General features: G+C 48.6%; 1 protein-coding gene across 1 annotated transcript in view; it reads right to left on the reverse strand.

Annotated features, from left to right (window-relative positions):
* Positions 1–12,833: 12,833 nt before the first annotated feature.
* SCGB2B2 (secretoglobin family 2B member 2) overlaps positions 12,834–19,028 on the reverse strand; it is a 93,113-nt gene continuing 86,918 nt past the window's right edge. Inside the window, exons 2-4 of the mRNA XM_009435339.4 lie at positions 16,320–18,395; positions 15,992–16,176; positions 12,834–15,419 (exon numbers count right to left, since the gene is read on the reverse strand). Of these exons, the coding sequence (XP_009433614.2) occupies positions 15,375–15,419; positions 15,992–16,176; positions 16,320–16,830 (741 nt within the window). The 5' untranslated portion in view covers positions 16,831–18,395 and the 3' untranslated portion in view covers positions 12,834–15,374. The remainder of the gene's footprint in view (positions 15,420–15,991; positions 16,177–16,319; positions 18,396–19,028) is intronic.

Raw genomic sequence — 19,028 nt, forward strand, 5'->3', positions numbered from 1 at the left:
CCCCTCCCACCCCTACAGCTGCAGGTGGAGCCAGCTGGAGGGGTCTCTAGAGGGAAGGGGGTCCTCTGAGGGTAGAGAGGGCCAGGAGGCTCCCTGAGGACCTGAGGCCCCTCTGGGTCTCCCAGGGCTGGGCCTGTGGTCTGATCTGCTTTGCCCTGGGAGAGACGTGCTCAGTGGTGGGGTTTGTGTAGCTGTCACTAACTCACCTGCCTGTGCCCAGCCACACACCTGTGACTCCCATGGGCCCCACCCAATACACATGTGGGTCTTCAAGTGCCGTGAGGGGAAGTTCCTGCCTGTGTCACACGCATCCATCCCACCCACCACACTGCAGGTTACAGGACTGCCCCACAAGCGCCACCATGCCAGCCTGACATTACCTGGCACACAGGTATCCTCACCTGCATGACATGATCAGATCATGCACTTTCTATGCCAGGGCCAGTGCCAGGGCAAGCTTGTATCTTCAGCTTTGGGGACACTGTGGGGCGGGTGGTGGCTGGAGGCCAGGGAAGTCACCAGGCTGGAGAGGGTTGATATCAGACATCTCCCGTGCACCACTTTGAGCCACCTCAGCCTCACCTGGGACTCTGGCTGGCACTGGGACCAGCAGTTCCATGAAGGTTTAGAGCATTTCTAGGCTTAGGAAGGGCCTCCCTTGTGATCACTGTGGTCCGGGCTGCACGCCTTGTGACCAAGGGCTCTGGACAGCAGATGCAGCCAGCCAGAGTGTGGGGGTGAGGGGCCTGGGCACAGGAGGGATGGGAGGCCTTCCCTGCACCCCCATGGCCACCATTTCAGAGGGAGGACAGCAATTATTTGGGTTTGTCCTGTGATCGGTGGTGAGAGAAGGCCCCAGGGCAGGTCTAGGGCCAGACAGGCACCCTGTGCTGCAGCCTCGGGGCCACCAGGCACGTGATGGGGCCGGTGTGGGGGTGTCCCCTGGCCAAACACATAGGTAGGGGGTGCTCTGGGGTCAGTGGGTGGGTCTGGGCATTTGCAAGAGCCATGTTAAGATAGACAGTCCTGAAGGATGGAGGGAGGGGGCAGAGGGGGCAGAGAATGGATGGATGGGGGAGACGGCTCCTGCTGCTTCCTGGCCTCTAAGTGGGGGTGATGGGTGGTAGGTGAGTACAGTGGGAGCTGCAAGGCTGAGCCAGGGAAGTGGAGGCAGCAGAGATGCAGACCTTGCGTGAGGCTGACTCGGGACTGGGGCTTCTTAGAGGCCAGGGCCCTAGAGCTCCTGGACAGGGAGTTCGCAGGAACAGTGATGCAGCATACAACACAGCACAACTCGACACAACACAATCTGCCACAGCAGAGCAGCGTGCGGTGCACTGGGCTGCAGCAGAGCGTGGCCCAGGGTCCAGGGAGTCATGTAGGCTCCAGGGAATCATGGAGCAAACTGACCTGAGCCGCATCCCTCAGCCAAGGCACAGGCCCCCAGCCTTGAGCCACCCACTTCCTTGGGACAGCCGGATGCCCTAGTGTCCCTGGGGCTGAGGACGGGGTTGGGGCTGCTGTCCAAGGTGAGGTCTGACTCTAATCCCCTGTCTCTAATCCCCAGTCATTCGGGGAACTTGAGCGTCTTCCAGGGGACCCAGTGGTGCTGATGGGATTTCTGGGCACCTCAGCCAGGTCCCCTGCCCACCTCGCCACACTGGTTCCCACTGCAATCTGGCTTTGGGGCCTGTGTGGCCTCTGCTTACTGAGCCCTGTGGTTCCCTGCCAGGCACCGTTGGCCCTCCGGCCAGGCTGGCACCTGGAGAATGGCCTGTCCCCAAATCCTGCACTCTTCCCAGCTCACCCACTTTGCTTTTCTCCCGCACTGGGAGGTGGGAGCCAGGTTGACACTGGAGCAGGAGCTCCCTCAACTGTGGCTTCACCTTAGGGTTCTGGGCAGGGTTTTGGGCAGTGAGACTTTCTGGATAGGGGCTGGAGGTCAACAGCCTTCCGAGTGGGGAGTGGTCTCATAGCAGAGAGACCCACGGTGGAGGGGTGGGGTGGGCAGGGAGGACGACCCGGCTGTGGAGGAGCTGGGGCAGGCAGGTTACACGGGTGCAGTTCACACTCCCTCCTTCTCCCCATCCTCTCCCACGCCCCCCGCGTCCTCTCCTGTCTCTTCCTCCCTGCCCTGTTCTGTCCCTCTTTCCCCTCTGCGTCTCCATCTTCCTGTCCCTTTTTCCTTATTCATTTGTCCTCCCCTTCACTTTCCATTTCTCCCTTTCCCTCCTCCCCTCACCTCTCATCTTTCTATTATGACATATGACACAAATACAGACTAGGACACACCATATAAACTGTATCTTAAGTGATGTCTGTGATGCAAACCTCACAATACCCCTGCAGTTCAAGAAAAGTCATGGTGAGCCCCTCCCGGCACCAGCCTCACTGCCTAGAGTTGACCCGTGTCCTGAGTTTGTGGTTTCTTGTTGTTTTAGTGGACGGTTTTGCTACCTAAACATCTTCACATATAATAAGTGTTAATTTTACTCTTTTACAGTTTTTATAACCGTGGTCACCATGTGTGTGTTCTCCCATATCTTACTTTTTTGTTCAAGATTTTTGTTGGTATCAATCCACATTGCTCTCTTTATGGTTTAAAAGCGTCGACCATTGTGTACTGATTCTATTATCGTGAACAACACTACAGGGAGCTTTTATGTGTGGATGTCCTGGCACACATTTAAATTCACATTTGTATGGGTTTGTGCCCATGTGTGGAATTTTAGATGATAAGGCATTCATATTCTTGACTGTCTTAGGTAACAGGAAACCTTGAAAGCAGTTGTACAATGCACACCCTCAGCCACACTGTAGTATTTCCTGCCACTCTAGATCGCCACACGCTGGTATCGTCAGTGTCGAGTGAACCATCTGGTAGGCAGGTGTCAGGGGCATCTCATTGGGTTCCCATTTGCATTTTCTGGTGTAAGGAGGTTGAGGCCTCTTTATGTGTTTATTGGTCATTTAGTGAAGTGTGAGTAGAAGGCTTTTTTCCCGTTTATATGTTGCATGTTCATTTCTTTTTTCCATCTCTGGTCATTTGTAGGAGTTTTTTGTATATATATATATATATATATATTTTTTTTTTTTTTTGGAGACAGGGTTTCTCTCTGCTGCCCAGGCTGGAGAGCACTGGTATGATCTCAGTTCACTGCAGCCTCAACCTCCTGAGCTCAAGTGATCTTTCTGCCTCAGCCTCCTGAGTATCTGGTACTACAGGCGCATGCCACCACACGTGGCTTATTTTTGCATTTTTAGTAGAAATGGGGTTTCGCCATGTTGTCCTGGCTGGTCTCGAACTCCTGAGCTCAGGTGATTCACCCGCCTCGACCTCCCAATGTGAGGAGTTCTTGCTATCTTCTTTTTTTGTTTTTGAGATGGAGTTTCACTCTTGTTGCCCAGGCCGGAGTGGAATGGCGTGATCTCGGCTCACTGCAACTTCTGCCTCCTGGGTTCAAGCTATTCTCCTGCCTCAGCTTCCCGAGTCGCTGGGATTACAAGCACCCACCACCAGGCCCGGCTAATTTTTGTATTTTTAGTAGAGGTAGGGTTTCACCATGTTGGCCAGGGTGGTCTTGAACTCCTAACCTCAGGTGATCCACGCGCCTCAGCCTTCCAAAGTGCTGGGATTACAGGCGTGAGCCACCACTCCCGGCCAGTATTTTCTTGATAAGAGCCCTTGTTTGGTTATTTATTTAAAATGCCTTCTGCAACACTGGGGATTATTAGCTTTGTATTCTCTTGACGGTTTTTATTGAACAGAAGTATAAGGCTTACTGTAATGAAATTTATCAATGCTTCCTTTCTGCTTGATGTTGTGTGTGTGTGTTTTGCTTAATAAATAGTCTTATCTTTTTATTTTTATTTCTTAATGTGGTTTTATTCCTTTGGAAAAAAGATTCTCATCTCATGGTCATAAAGATATTCTTCTACATAAATACTTGTGAAGTCTTTATTCTTTTGCCTTGTCCATTGAGGTCTTTAAGGTACATGGAATTGACTTTTGTGTGAAATGTGGGTAACAGTCCTCTTACTTTTAAATTATATAGATTCCCTGCTGTCCCAGTACTGTTTAGGACAGGGGTGTGTAATGTTTTGGCTTCCCTGGGCCACACTGGAAGAAGAAGGATTGTTTTGGGTCACACATAAAATACACTAACACTAACAATACCTAATGAGCTAAAAAAACTTAAAATCGCAAAAATCTCATAATGTTTTAAGAAAGTTTACAAACTTGTGTTGGGCCGCATTGAAAGCCACCCTGGGCCGCAAGCATCCTGCGGGCTGCAGATTGGACAAATTTGGTTTTGGAGAAGATGGCCCTTATTCCATTATTCTCAATGTCCCTTTGTCAGAAAGCAAGTGCCCCATAGAGGGACATAGTTTGCTTCTGAGTTCTCTATTTCATGTCGCCGGTCTGTTTGTCTGTATGCCAATGTGGCACTATGTTGAGTACACACTAAAGCTTTAGTTCTTGACTCTGGCAGAGGGGGTCCTTCCGCTTTGGCCTTGTTCCTGGAGTGTCTTTGCTGTTTTTGACCCTCTGCGGTGCCAGACATTTAGAAACAGCTATTTGAATTCAATGTGGGAGAGAACTGAAGTTTTGATGACATCGAGTATTCCTCTCCATAATGCTGGGATAAGTTGCCATTTATTTTGATTCTCCCTATTTTCTCTCAACAATTTTTTACATATATATTTCTATGGTGCTCTTATACATGTATTAATTGATTGATTCCAAGGCATCTGTTCTTTTTAATGCCATTGTAAATGTTACATTCTTTTAAAGTGTAGGTTTATAAATGTTTGTGTTGCTATATAGAAAATTTTAATTATTCTATATTATTTTGTATTTAGGATTCAAAGACTCTTTAGTATTTTCTCTGTAGATTCTTTAAGATTATTTATATAAATATATCTAATGTGTATTTGTTTCTTCCTCTTCAATATTCATATATTTTACTTGTCTTGCTTTATTGCATTTATAGAATCTCTAGTGCAATGTTGGACAGCAATGGTGAAAATAGGCTTTTTGTTTAGTATCTAAACTCAAGAGGAACTTTTTTGTTTGTTTGTTTTGCTCTTGACAGCATTGTATTTTATATAAATTGTTAAATTTCACATAATTTTAGGCTTTTAAGAAAGTTACACAACATTATATATAAGTACTTCTGGATACCCTTCATCCAGATTCAAGAGGATAGCTTTTGATATTTTATCATTAAATAGGAAGTTTAACGTAAGATATTTTTGGTAGATGTTCTTTGCTAGACTAAAGATATATTATTCTATTTCTATTTTCTAAGGGGATTTTTCAATCTTTTTTGAGACAGGGTCTTGCTTTGTCACCTGGGTTGGAGTGCAGTGGTGCGGTCTTGGCTCACTGCAGCCTCAAACTCCTGGGCTTAAGTGATCCTCCCACCTCAGCCTCCCAAGTAGCTGGGACTACAGGTGGGTGCCACCACACCTGGCTAATTTTTGTAATTTTTTTAGAGACAGAGTTTTGCCCTGTTGCCCAACGTGGTCTCAAACTACTGGCTCAAGTGATCTGCCCACCTTGGCCTCCCAACATGCTGCAATGACAGGTATGAGCCACTGTATCCTGCGTCAGACAATTTTTTAAATCGAGAAAAGATGAATGTTATAGCACATCTCACTTGCATTGAATGAACTGTGTGTACAGTTTTTTTCCCCTTAGTTCTGTGATTGTGTTACATTACATCAAATAATTTTCTAATTTGAAAGCTACCTTGCATTTCTGGTGTAAATCCTCCTTTATCAGCATATACTATTTTTAAATGTAATTTAATCCACTTTGCCAATACCTTGCATGGTACATTTTGTCTATGTCCTTGAGTGGTTAAATTTTGGTGTCAGGATGATACCAGCTCATTATGAATTGGGGATGTAGTGGTAATTTCTATTTATTCCAACAGATCTAGTCTTCTTCTTTCCCCAGTCTGCTTTGTACCCCAGAACATGGCCTTTTGTGGATTGCATCATCGGGCTACATTGCCCTTTGGTTTTTGTGGGTCAGGACATTGGAGATATAGCAGGGCACTGAAGGAAAGAGGAGAGCGAGATGAGGGGACTCACTCCCAGGTGCCCTCCTTCAGGACTACAGGTTGGCCATGGCTGCGTTCCTATCCTAGTGTCCGAAGGTCCTGGGAGCCCGCTCTCTCCTACAGTTACAGGTCTCACTGGATTGTAGCAAAGCTTCTTTTCCTTGCCTCCCATTAGATATTTTGCTCTTGCTTGCCTTGGGCATTTTGTTATTGGTTTCCCTTTACTTTGCTCACAGCAGAGCCATAAGCCTGTGAACCCAAGGGTGTCTGAGAGAGATCTCAATCAATTTGAAAGTTTATTTTGCCAAGGCTAGGGATGTGTCTATGACACAGCTTCAGGACGTCCTGAGGACATGTGCCCAAGGTGGTCAGGATACAGCTTGCTTTCATACATTTTAGGGAGACATAATACATCAATCAATGCGTGTAAGATTTACATTGCTTCGATCTGGAAGAGCAGAACAACTTGAAGTGGGGATGGGGGGGGCTTCCAGGTAGTAGGTAGATTTAAAAATTTTCTGATTGGCAGTTGGTTCAAAGAGTGAATCAATAGAAAAGAATGTCTGGGTTGTGATAAGGGATTGTGGAGACCAAGGTTTTTATCAAGCAGATGAAGCCTCCAGGTAGCAGGCTTCAGAGAGAATAGATTGTAAATATTTCTTATCAGACTTAAGGTCTGTGTTGATGTTAAATCCTGGTCTGCTTTTCCTGAATTCCAAAAGAGAGATGGGTATAATGAGGCATATCTGACCCCTCCTTCCACTATGACCTGAACTAGTTTTTTAGATTAACTTTGAATGCTCTTGGTCAAGAGAAGGGTTCCATTCAGATGGTTGCAGGCCTTAGAATTTTATTTTTTGTTTATAGTCATTCATTAAACTCTTGTCACGTATCCTGTGTGAGTGTGCCATTTCCTTCCTGCAGGGACACTGACTGGTACAGGGAATGCGCCCTCATTATTTATGCTTTGGAAGAATTTGTATAAGATTGGAGTGGTGTAAGTGCCTGACGGGTTCTTCCTGCCTGCTCCACAAACAAAATCAATTCACAGAGACCATAACATTGCAGTAAAGAAAGAGTTTAATTGATGGGAGGCTGGCCATGCCATGTAGGGGACAGAGTTATCATCAAAATGATCTCACTGAAGGCTCAGAAGCTATGGGATTTTCAAAGATGCTTGGTGGGCAGGGGACTTGGTTATATGGAGTGGTGAGGGCTTGGGTTGAAGATGAAAGAATAGGGAGTCAAAGCTGTCTTTTTGCATGGAGTCACTTCTGGATGGGGCCACAGGAGTGGCTAATGGATCCAGGTGGAGCCATCAGTGTTAGACACACAAAGAAAATCTGAAAAGACATCTCCAAAAGCCAATCTCAGGTTCTACCATAGTGATGGTATCTGCAGAAGTAACTGGGGAAGTTGCATATCTGTGAAATCCAGAATAATTGGTGGCAATGATTTCATATGTTTATTAAAGTTATTTTGTTTTAATAGCTTTATTGAAGTATAGTTGACATATAACAATTACATATACCTAAAGTGTATAGTTTATAACTTTTGTTTATGTCTATACCTTGGCCAAATTAAGAGGGACCATCAGGCACTATCCTCCTAGCTTGATGGTCTCTCATTAGCTTTATAAACACAGTTGAGTTTTGGGGAAGGGCTATTATCATTTTAATTATAAAGTAAATGTCTCTTTTTAATGTTCTTCTCTTCATTAGTCTATTAAGTTGATTCTAATTGTACTTTAAAATCTTGTATGTTTATTAAATTATTTTGTTTTAATATCTTTTAATAAAGTATAATTGACGTATAACAAATATGTATATCTGAAGTACATAATTTGTGACTTTTGACAGTTGCAAAAATCAGAACAACCACCATAATGATCAAAATAATGAACACATCCCTCACTTCCAAATGCCTCCTTGTGCCTCTGTGTAACACCTTCTCCTGCATCTCCTTAACCCCTTCCTCCTCTCTAGGCAACCGCTGATCAGCTTTATGTCAGTATAGATTAGTTTGCTTCATGTAAATTCAATCATACAGTATGGAATGTTATTATTTCTTCAGACAGCATTGTCCTTCTGGTTCATCTGTGTCATGTGTATGAATAGTTTGTACCTTTTTTGAATGTTAAATTAAAAAAAACTACATATGGTGATACTCACTATTTTTGATGTACGTTTATTTCCATGAGTTTTGACAGCTGTGTCTTCTGCAGGTTTTGTATTGGTGTCTGGAATCTCAAGCACTACCACCACAATAGAGATGCCATTTTCTTATTTTCAAATATTCCTTGTGCTGTGCTTTTGTAGTGAAATATTCTCCTTGTCCCCAGTTCTGAGTGGCCACTGGTTCATTCTTTATTCTGATACCATTGCGTTTTCTAGAACTGCTTATCATGAAGTCATGCAATATGTAGCTTTGTTGTTGTTGTTTTTTGAGACAGAGTTTCACTCTTGTTGCCCAGGCTGGAGTGCAATGACGTGATCTCGGCTCACTGCAATCTCCGCCTCCCAGGTTCAAGCGATTCTCCTGTCTCAGCCTCCCGAGTAGCTGGGATTACAGGCATGTGCTACCATGTCTGGCTAATTTTTTGTATTTTTAGTTGAGACGGGGGTTCTCCATGTTGGTCAGGCTGGTCTCGAACTCGTGACCTCAGATGATCCACCTGCCTCGGCCTCCCAAAGTGTTGGGATTACAGGTGTGAGCCACCACACCCGGCAATATGTAGTTTTTTTGAGTCTCGCATCTTTTTTTGATCATTTACAAATTCTAATTATGATCTTACATTTTTAAAGGTATCAAGTGTCATTACACTTTCTTGATTTCTTTCTTTTCTAATTTATTGTTGATGTTCAGGAATGGTACTGATTTTAGTATGTTGATTTTATATCCTGCACCTTTAATGAATTTATTGATCAGTTCTGAGAGTTTTTTGGTGGTGCTTTTGGGGTTTTCTGTACATAAGATCATGTCCTCTGCAAACAGAGACAATTTGACATCCTCCTTTCCAGTCTGGATGCCCTTTATTTCTTTTTCTTGCCTAATTGCTCTGGCTAGGACTTTCATTACTACATTGAATAAAAGTGGCAAAAATGGACATTCTTGCCTTGTTCCAGATCTTGGAGGAACAGCTTTGTACTTTTCCCTATTCACTATGATGTGAATAGGCTGTGGGCTTGCCATACATTGATTTATTGTGTTGGGCTACATTCCTTCTATACTCAGTTTGTTAAGAGTTTTTACCATGAAGGACTGTTGAATTTTATCATGCTTTTTCTGCACCTTTCGAGATGTTCATATGGTTCTTGTACTCATTCTGTTGATGTGATATGTCTTATTTGTGGATTTGTGTGTCAGGAACCATCCTTGCATCCCTGGGTTGAATTCCACTTGGCATAGGAATGATCACTTTGATGTGCTGCTTCATTTGGTTGGCCAGTATTTTGGGGAGGATGTTTGCATCCACGTTTATCAGTGATATTGGCCTATAGTTTTCTTTGTTGTTGTGTCCTTCCCTGAGTTTGATATCCGGATAATGGTGGCCTTGTAAACTGAATTTGGAAGAATTCTATACTCTTCAATTTTCTAGAAGAGTTTGAGAAGAATTGCTATTAATTCCTCCTAAATATTTGGTGGAATTCTGCAGTGAAGCCATTGGAGTCTGGAATTTTCTTTGATAGGAGACATTTTATTACAGATTCAATTTGTCGCTTGTAATTGGTCTGTTCAAAAGTTTGATTTCTTTTCAGTTCAATCTTGGTAGGTTGTATTTTTCCAGGAATTTATACATTTCTGCTAGGTTTTCAAATTGGTGGTTGTATTGTTGTTCATGACAGCCTCTAATGAGAGAAAATCTAATCATGAAAATTCGCCCCTAGCTGAGGCCCACTTCCTTCCTCAGTGATGTGGCCGTCACCCAGGCCACAGGTCCGCATACCAGTGTGAGTCAGGCCGGGCCAGGTGGGCGGGAGGCTTGGCCGAGTGGCACCAGGAAATGCTTCTTATTGCTATTGACTCGGCTTGAAGATCCCTAACCTGCATAGGTTTTTGGAATTAAAACAGAAAGGTAAATGTCAGGCCTGGTGAGTTTCCAGACCTCTGGCATGCTCAGCCCCAGGGCTTGCCACCCCACAGGGGTCAGATGCTCCATCTCCCGCTCCAGTCCCTCTCTCACTAGACTTTCTGCTGATGTCCTGTGCACTCAACCAACATGACCCAGTGTCTAGTGAAGTCATGCAGAGCCCATGCAGGAGACACACAGGGCATTGGTGACCTGGTCACACTCCTCAGGGCACATATGGGGTGACCGATGGATGGAGGAGAAGGAAATGGGGGTGCTAAGAGTTCACTCTTGACTTGGAGAAGGAGAACTTGGAGAAGGAGACTTGGAGAAGGTCAGGTGTTGGAACCACCCTGGCAGAGGTCAGAGACAAAAAGAAACCTGAGAGATGGGGCCCAGCAAAGTGGAAAGCTGGGGTGTACAGAGGGAGGGTGGAGGATCAGGTCTCAAGGTCAGCAGGCTGGGTCCTGCCTATTGTGTGTTCTGGCACTGGGTATGGACTCTGTGCTGAGAGATATGGGTAGGTGTCTGGGGTGTGTGGTGACGTGATGAGACCTGGACTCTAAGAGGTCACCTCTGCATTCTGGGCAATGACTTAGGGGTTGGAGGGAGGCTATGGGAAGGTCAACACTTAGACGTACTGCCCACCTAAGACTGGAGTGACCTTGTGAGGTGGCTCTGAAGGGTGTGGGAGGCTGACTTCAGGCAGGAGAGGTAAATGGGACTGAGCTAAAGGGAGGTGTGGGGAGCACTGGTCAGGGCAGAGAGGATGGCTCAATGGCCTGTCTTCTACCAGGGAGTGGCTCAGAGCCAGGGCAGGAGGCCAGCTCTGAGTTGGTGGGAGCCTGGCAGAGGTTTTGCTCAGGAGTCCTGGGAGGCCCCTGGACCTGAGTGACAGGTCTGAGGGGTCTCACTTGCACTTAAGGCATTAAAATGTCCCTGTGCCTTTTGTATCCTATTAGTAGGTCAAGGAACCCAGCAGCAAGGTGGACTTAGGCCTCCAGGGGGCTCTGGCTGTCATGGGTGAGGGGAGATGAGCAGAGTTGGAGGCTGCAGGGAGGAGTGGAGGGGGAGCTGGCAGGATGGGCCAGGGTTCCCCACACAGGCTCAGTGGAGAAGGGCTTGTCATCATGGTGACCCTTTGTGCTGCAGCCTAGGGGGTGAGACCTACAGTCATGGACCAGATCCCAGGGCAGTCTGGATGATGGAGGAGGAGGGTGAGTTCAAGGCAGGTGTGGGGACAGAAGATGTGGGCCTCCAATGACCTGCACAGGGCCTGCATTTTATCCTGAGGAAGGAGGATCAGGAGCCCCCGAGGGCTTTTCCTGGAGCCGCAGGTGCTGCCATGGAGTGCAGGGAAGGTCACTCTGGCAGCTGTGGGGATGGCCTGGAGCCCAGGGAGTTGGTCCTGGAGGAAGGAGGCAGCTGCCATAATCCAGGTCAGAGTCAACAAGGACATAAAACCACCTGCTCATTGTTTACTCATTTCTTCATCACAAGTTCTCTGAGTATGTCCTTGGATCCAAGGCCTGGGAAACCAGGAATGTGGGTATGACCCCATTTCAACCTTGAGAATGGCTTTGAAGCCTATTGTCCCTAGACCACATCTGAGGATGTTACCTGGCCCACTTTTCTCACATTACACAGGAGAGGACTGAAGTCAGAAGGGGTATAGTTTCCACCTCCAAGGTCCTGCACAGCCCAAGGACACAGGGCCTGGAGGAGGTCCCAGGTGTCCTCATGTCGTGACCTGACCTCTCTCAAATGGAACATGGATCTCAGCTATGATTCTATTTTCCATCTATCCATGCACTCATCATCCATCCATCCATCCATCCATCCATCCATCCATCCATTCATCCATCCATCTATCCATTCATCCATCCATCCATCCATCCATCCATCCATCCATCCATCCATCCATCTATCCATCCATCCATTCATCCATCCATCTATCCATCCATTCATCCATCCATCCATCCATCCATCCATCCATCCATCCATTCATCCATCCATCTATCCATCCATTCATCCGTTCATCCATCCATCCATTCATCCATCCATCCATCCATCCATCCATCCATCCATCCATCCATCATCTATCCATAGATGCATCTATCCACCTATCCATCCAACAATCCATCTGTCCAGCTATCCATCTATCCTTCCATTCTTTCACCTGTTTCAGAGACAGCACTTCCTACATCTGGGCAGCAAGACTCTTGTTGAAGAGGATGTGGATGAGGCATTTCTGTGGGTGCCGGAGGAGCTCCATATAGTGCTAGGTTAATATTACTAAGTTATGGCTGAAATTCAATATTCTATAAAACATACAAGTAGGGAATATAATTCCTTATACCAACAATACAGAGATCATCACATATCATTAAGAATAACAGAGTCGTAAGCATTTTAGTTAAAGTAAACTCTCACAGGACATTGTCATTTTAAGAAATTACTCAATTTCAGGACAACTGACAGATCATGGGTAGACTCATCTTCAGTGACAATTATTTTCTAACATTTTCCTTATTCTTTCAAATACATGTGAAATGCTTTTGCATCTCAAAGTGTTTATATCAATAACATGTTTGTCCAAATTTCTCAGGGCATTTCTAATTCTTTTCATTTACTTCTGGTTGAAACTCTCCATCTTTGATTGCTAAAAGCTGAGTTTTAATTGAGACTGAATAAGTAGCATGATCTTTATTATTTTCTTTAGCTCCACAGATTTAAATTCCATTGAAATGCTGAAATTTACATGTTTTTGTCTCCAGGCCCAACTATTCCATGAGCTCCAAACTAGAGCATCTCACACCCGCTGTGTCCCGTCCTCCTGGATAGCTAATGGATGTCTTGGATGTGGGAAACTTATCCAGGCCAGCATGGGACTCTGGATCTTTGCCCTAAACCTGCTCCTCCCCAGGCTTCACCTTCTCAGCAGTGGCATCACATCCAGCCAGCTGCTCCAGCCCAAATGTGATGAGATCATTTTGATTCCCCTTCTCTCCACATCCTCTCCCCATATTCAATTCAACAGCAGGTGCTTTCAGTGCTGCCCCAGCCTCTGTCTCCCTCGTGTCTCTCCAGGGCTGCACTGTGACAAGGCCACGGTGTCTACCTGGACGGCCATAGGGACTCCCAGTTGGTCTTCCTGCCTCTACTGCCGCCCCTGTTACTCTATTCCAACAGGGAAAGTGTGACCTCGTAAGTCCTGCTCATCCCCTCCCAGGATTTTTCACTGCACATGGAAAGGATCCACCTTTCTGCAAGGTCCTGCGTGACCTGGCACTTACCTCGTTTTCTGACGTGACCTCCTTCCCTGCTGCCCCTTGTTCTAGCTGCACTGGCCATTTCTCCAACACAACAAATCCTTTCTCATCATGCCGCATTCCCTGCCCCAGACCTTCACCTGGTGGCTGCCTCAGGTTCTTCAGGACTCAGGGGAGATGTTGTCTCCTCAGATGCCTTCTGGGACCACCTGGCCAATGTGGCACCTCAAGCCAGTCCCACCCGATCACATTTCCCTGTTGGGTGGTCCTTGTGGTTCTCATCACTATTACAATTTTCTTGAGCTTTGCAACCCCCTCTTCACCTTGGATGTGAACTTCAGGGAAGCAGGGCCGTCACCTGCCTTGTTTTCCACTGGGTGCCTGGCTCTGGGAAAGGGCCTGATGTGTGGCAGGGGACACTTCTTCCCTGGCTGAGTGGATGGGTGATGACTGGGATGGAAAGTGCATTAAATGAGGCCAATTCTGGGGACAGAGGGGAGATGATGTGTCCTGAGATGGGGGACTGAAACGTGTGACCTGGGAGGAGATGACGGCTGAGGGATGACAAGGAGAATGGGTGGAAGGGAGAAAGGGCATTTTGGGCAGTGGGAGTGAGGGAGGAGAAGAATGTTGAAAGGAAATCCGGGAGTCCAAAGATAGGGTGGTCAGCAGTGGAGCCTTGTCCTGGCCAGCCGTGTGTGCCCTGCTGAAGGGTGGGTCTGCACTTGTAGGGAAATGAGCTCTCAAAGATCCAGGGAGAAAGAAGATCCAGGCTGGTATTCCCATGGAAGGGGAGTGAGGCTGGAGGCAGGGAGACTCAGAGGGATGGAGGTCTCGCTGACCTGAGCAGGAGGGAGGGACAGGGTTTGGAGGGTGTCATCTGAGAGACACCTGGGTGGGAGGGAGAGGGAGGAGTCTAGGGCGGTGTGAGCTGATAGGGGTAGGCGACCACCGCCTGGGAGGTCCAAGGAGCCTGCGGAAAGGGCTTGAGGTTTGGGGAAGGACCTCCCCCAGAAGGAGTTGATGGAGCCTCATCAGTGTATTGAAGGCCACTGAGACCTCCATCGAGGATGAAATCAACTGAGGGGTGAGGTGGGAGAGAGGGGCCGTGTCTGAGGGTGGCACTCGTTCCCTGTGACCTCAATGTCAATGTCCCCTGTCATGGTGACATGGCCACACAGACCCATGGCCTCATGCAGATTGCCTGGTTCCACCAGCCCCAGGAGCAGAGCTGAGCTGCAGGTATTTATGGGGACGCTGAGGCTTGTGACTTAGCCAGGAGGGTGTGATTTCCCAGCCTCCAGCATCCCGAGTCCTGGGGAGCCCTGGAGGTTCTGCATTGAGGGGTTGTGGGGTAGAGGTAGGGGGAGAAAAAAGGATGGCTTGGGTAGGTAGAGATGGAGAAGTGTGTTAAGGTTGATTTCCTGGGTTCCAAAAACAGGCATATCGACTGGACACAGTGGCTCATGCCTCTAACCCTAGCACGTTGGAGGTTGAGGTAGGTGGATCATTTGAGGTCAGGAGTTTGAGACCAGCCTGGCCAACATGGCAAAACCCTGTCTGTACTAAAAATACAAAAATTAGCCAAGCGTGGTGGTGTGTGGCTGTATTCTGCTACTCAGGAGTCAGAGGCAGGAGAATCGCTTGAACCCAGAAGGTGGAGGCTGCAGTGAGCCAAGATCGCGCCAATGCAATCCAGCCACCCTCCTCCCCGCCAAAAAGAAAACAGGCATGTCTATGCTACACCTGTAGAGTTTTTCCTCAGTCGCATATTTTCACACTGGGACCCTGGTCACACTCTGCATATGCGGTCACAGCCAACCCCACACAGATGCCAAAACACAGAACTGAGCTGCAGGTGTTCATTGGGGTCTCTGTAGTGATGAACAGAGCCAGGCCAGGAACGCAGGGAGCCCCAAGGAAGGCAGGAGGGCCAATATCTGATCTGCAGGGGTCCTCAGATCAGAAGGCTGCTTCTATGCAATCGTTGCTCTGAAGGATCTTCTTCTGTTGGAAAAAGAAAGAGAGGAGCCGGTGGCCTCTGTGAAAGGCTCCCCAGACTCATCGTTATTGCCCGGTCCCTGAGCTCAGAGGAGCTCCTTGAGTGTGTCTGCTTGTTGGGGATCCCAGGCTCTGGACAAAGATGGTGGATGTGGGTTGTGCCTCCTGCTTGAGTGTGACTCTGCATGTGTTGGTGTAACACGTGTATGCATGTGTGTGGGCAGGCATGGGGTGTGTGTGTTGCTGTTAACAGCGTCCTGTGTGAGTGTGTGTTGCTGTGTACTCATCATCAGTGCTTTGGTGCAGTGATTGTGGTTCCCTGCATGCCTAGGCCTCTCCCGGGCACCAGGGGCAGAGGTTCTCCCCTTGCAGAGTTGCAGCGTCTGGGTCGAGGACTTGGAGAGGTGAGGCAGGAGGGCCCTGTTGGGGCAGGTGGGGAACTTCATCTGATTTTGGGCATCCTGGGATGTGGCTTCCTGCTTAAAACGTGGAAAGCAGGATGGAAGGCAAGTGCAGGGAAGTGCAAGCCTGGGACGTGTGGCCATGTAGTGTGTGCAGGTCCCCCCGGGCACACTCACAATAACAACTGAATGAGCAAATCTTTCTGTCACGGAGACATTGGCAAAGCATTGCTGGACCTTGAGGAAGGACTCCTCTGTCAGGGGACTGGGGTTGTAACGAGCAAGCTCCTCCTTCAGGAGGTCTTGGGACACATCAAACACAGCATTCGCAAGCAGTTTATCGATATCCAGGCAGGCATCCCCTGTGGAGGATGAGGTGAGATAAGAAAGCAGAGGAGGTCAGAATTCAGCGAAACCTCCCATGGCCAATGAGACCTTGGGATGGTGATGAGAGTGAAGGAGCAGGACCACCGCTTCCTCCCAGCCCTGCTCACCTCTTTCTTACCCAGCTGGACGCTGCAGATCAGAGCCAGCAGAAGAGCACAGGCAGCGGATGTCACCCTCATGACAGCGGAGTCTGGTCCCAGCAGGCACAGGCAGGGAATTTGGCGATGGGTGAGCTTTATGTATATCTGAACAAGGGACACGCCTCTTCGTGTGTGTGTGTGTGTGTGTGTGTGTGTGTGTATGTGAATGTGGTCAGGGCAGGTCTGCAGAGAGACCCTCGGCCCTGGGCCATGCTGTTGGGGTGGCAGCGTATCAGGAACTGGACTCAGCATGCAGTGGGAGGGGTTGGGTGTTGTGACATTCTCTCTGTCCTCCCTGGAGCTCCCTGGGATTGGGAGCAGGCTGAACACTGGTGTAGGCCTGCAGGTCTGAGTGTGCATGCACATGTGACCCTGTGTCTTGGCAAACGTGTGTCTGCACTTGGCACGCCCTAGCACAGAATCTGCCACTGAGTGCTGGCTCAACAAACATTTGCTAAGTGAGTATGTTTGTCTGAATGGATAGCACATTAGGTGCAACTTTTGAGAAATCAGTAAACTGTAATTTGGATTCAAAGAACATTATCTGGAGTAAAACACAGAACCTAAAGGACATGAGATGTAGCAAGTGTGTTAGGGACACATGTGACACAGTGAAGGGACCCTACATGTTGGGGACCAGCCTCAACACCACCTGTAGGGTACCTGAAGTCTGGTGTGACAAAGGATTGAGAAGAGACAAGTTAAGAGTGAAAGGGGGGCAGCCAGGGGGCCGGTGCAAAATGTGGAGGCTGCAAAAGGCGCTGAGCTCTGGTCTCCACACTATTTATTGAGTACAGTCCCTTAGATCTAAGAAGCAGATGTTCAGGGAGAAACAGTGAAAGGGTGGCAGTGCGTCACAGGCATAATCTATAGCAATAGCAGTTTAAATGAGTCTCCTTTGTGCTCAAACAGCATAACTTTAACTTGTCGGAGAGTAGCTAGTAGGAGCGGCCTTAACTGGGAGCCTGCACGTCTGTCCACATTCCAGTGTTTCAAAGAAGTGTCTTTCTCCCTGAGCACAGTGTTTACCGAGAAGACAGCGGGTCTTGCTCTGAGCATGGGAACATGATGGCAATTAGGAGGCTTTCCTCCTCAGAGGCCTTTTGTGGCTTTCCACAACTTATTCCCATATTTTTATGGCCAGTTTATACAGGCACCCCACAAGCCCTTTTCCCAGCACCTACATATGAGGGAGCTGATGTCACTCACGTGATTTTTGTCTCCTGACAGGACCCTAAATTGTAAGTGTGACCCCAGGGGCAGAATCAGCAGGTGGGGACAGCTGGGGGTGGGGAAGGCAGCAGGGATGCTGACGCTTGTACACTCGGGTGCCAGTGCCGCTCCAATAGCGGTTTGTGCCCTACTTTGTCAAGGGAGGGTCTGGCTAGGAGCACCTGAGGGACACGCCCGGTGCAGAGGACACTAACTGGGCTGCTGAGAGCCATGTAGAACCGCAGAGCAGTTCCTAGATTAGGCTGTGCCACCCAGACTGAGTGGGCTCACCTCGGCCAGGCATGAGCCGTCACTGTGCACGTACAGAACCTCATAGTAGCGCCCAGGACTTGGGCCTCTTCAAGGACCTACCCAGCATTGGGTAGGACTTAGAGTGGCCGTCACCAGTGGCAGGGCCCTGAACACCCCCACATTCCAGTTGTAAAGTTGAGTGGATGAGTTGACAGTTGGACTGGCAGACGCTGAAGCAGGGGCTGTGGCTGAGCAGGGAGGATGGAGACCACTGCCACTCCCTGGCCGGCCACCTGCTGTGTCGTCCCTGCCACCTGTGGTTCCTGCAGCCTGGGCTGCAACCTGCGCAGTGCAGGCGTCCATGCGTGCTGAGACTCTCAGCCGGCTCTGTGGCCTGTCATGTTGTGTGTGCGGGATGAGGCTTGGGTGCATGTGCGTGAGAATGGGATTGTGTGTGTGTGAGTGGAATGCGCTGGCAGGATTCCACCCACTGTGTGGGGTGGAGGGTCTGTGATTATATGAATATGAGGTTGTGATTGTGGCTGGGAGGGGCTGTGTGGCCGCCTCTGCCTCTGCATCTGGGTCTGTGTCTGAGAAAGAAAGGGAGAGATGGGGGAGGCCTGGTGTGGGGACCCAGCAGGGCAGGGACAGGGGATGTTTCCTCACTTTACACCATTTGGGGACCCTCCCCAGGGGGAAAAGCCAGGTACAGTGGAGAAGCACTGTCTGAGTGGGCTTCGTCCTGGGGACAGAGGCTGGGAGACTGCAGCTGAAAGGTGTGGGCTCCAAGAGGGCCGCTGTGGGGCTGAACAGCAGAGTCAGGGAATAGAGGGCCTGGGAGCAGAGGGCCGCCCTCCCTCCATCTTCCTTCCTTCTCTGGACCCCAGAGCACTGTGTCCCCTCTCAACCCCCACAGCTGCAGGTGGAGCCAGCTGGAGGGGTCTCTAGAGGGAGGGGGGTCCTCTGAGGGTAGAGAGGGCCAGGAGGCTTCCTGAGGACCTGAGGCCCCTCTGGGCCTCCCAGGGCTAGGAGCATGTCCCTCCAGTGGCTGATCTGCATTGCCCTGGGAGGGACATGCTCAGTGATGGGGTTTGTGTAGCTGTCACTCAATCACCTGCCTGTGCCCAGCCACTCACCTGTGACTCCCATCAGCCCCACCCAATACACATGTGGGTCCTCAAGTGCTATGAGAGGAAGTTCCTGCCTGTGTCACATGCATCCAT

The sequence above is a fragment of the Pan troglodytes genome, chromosome 20 (genome assembly GCF_028858775.2).
Source record: "Pan troglodytes isolate AG18354 chromosome 20, NHGRI_mPanTro3-v2.0_pri, whole genome shotgun sequence".
NCBI lineage: Eukaryota > Metazoa > Chordata > Mammalia > Primates > Hominidae > Pan > Pan troglodytes.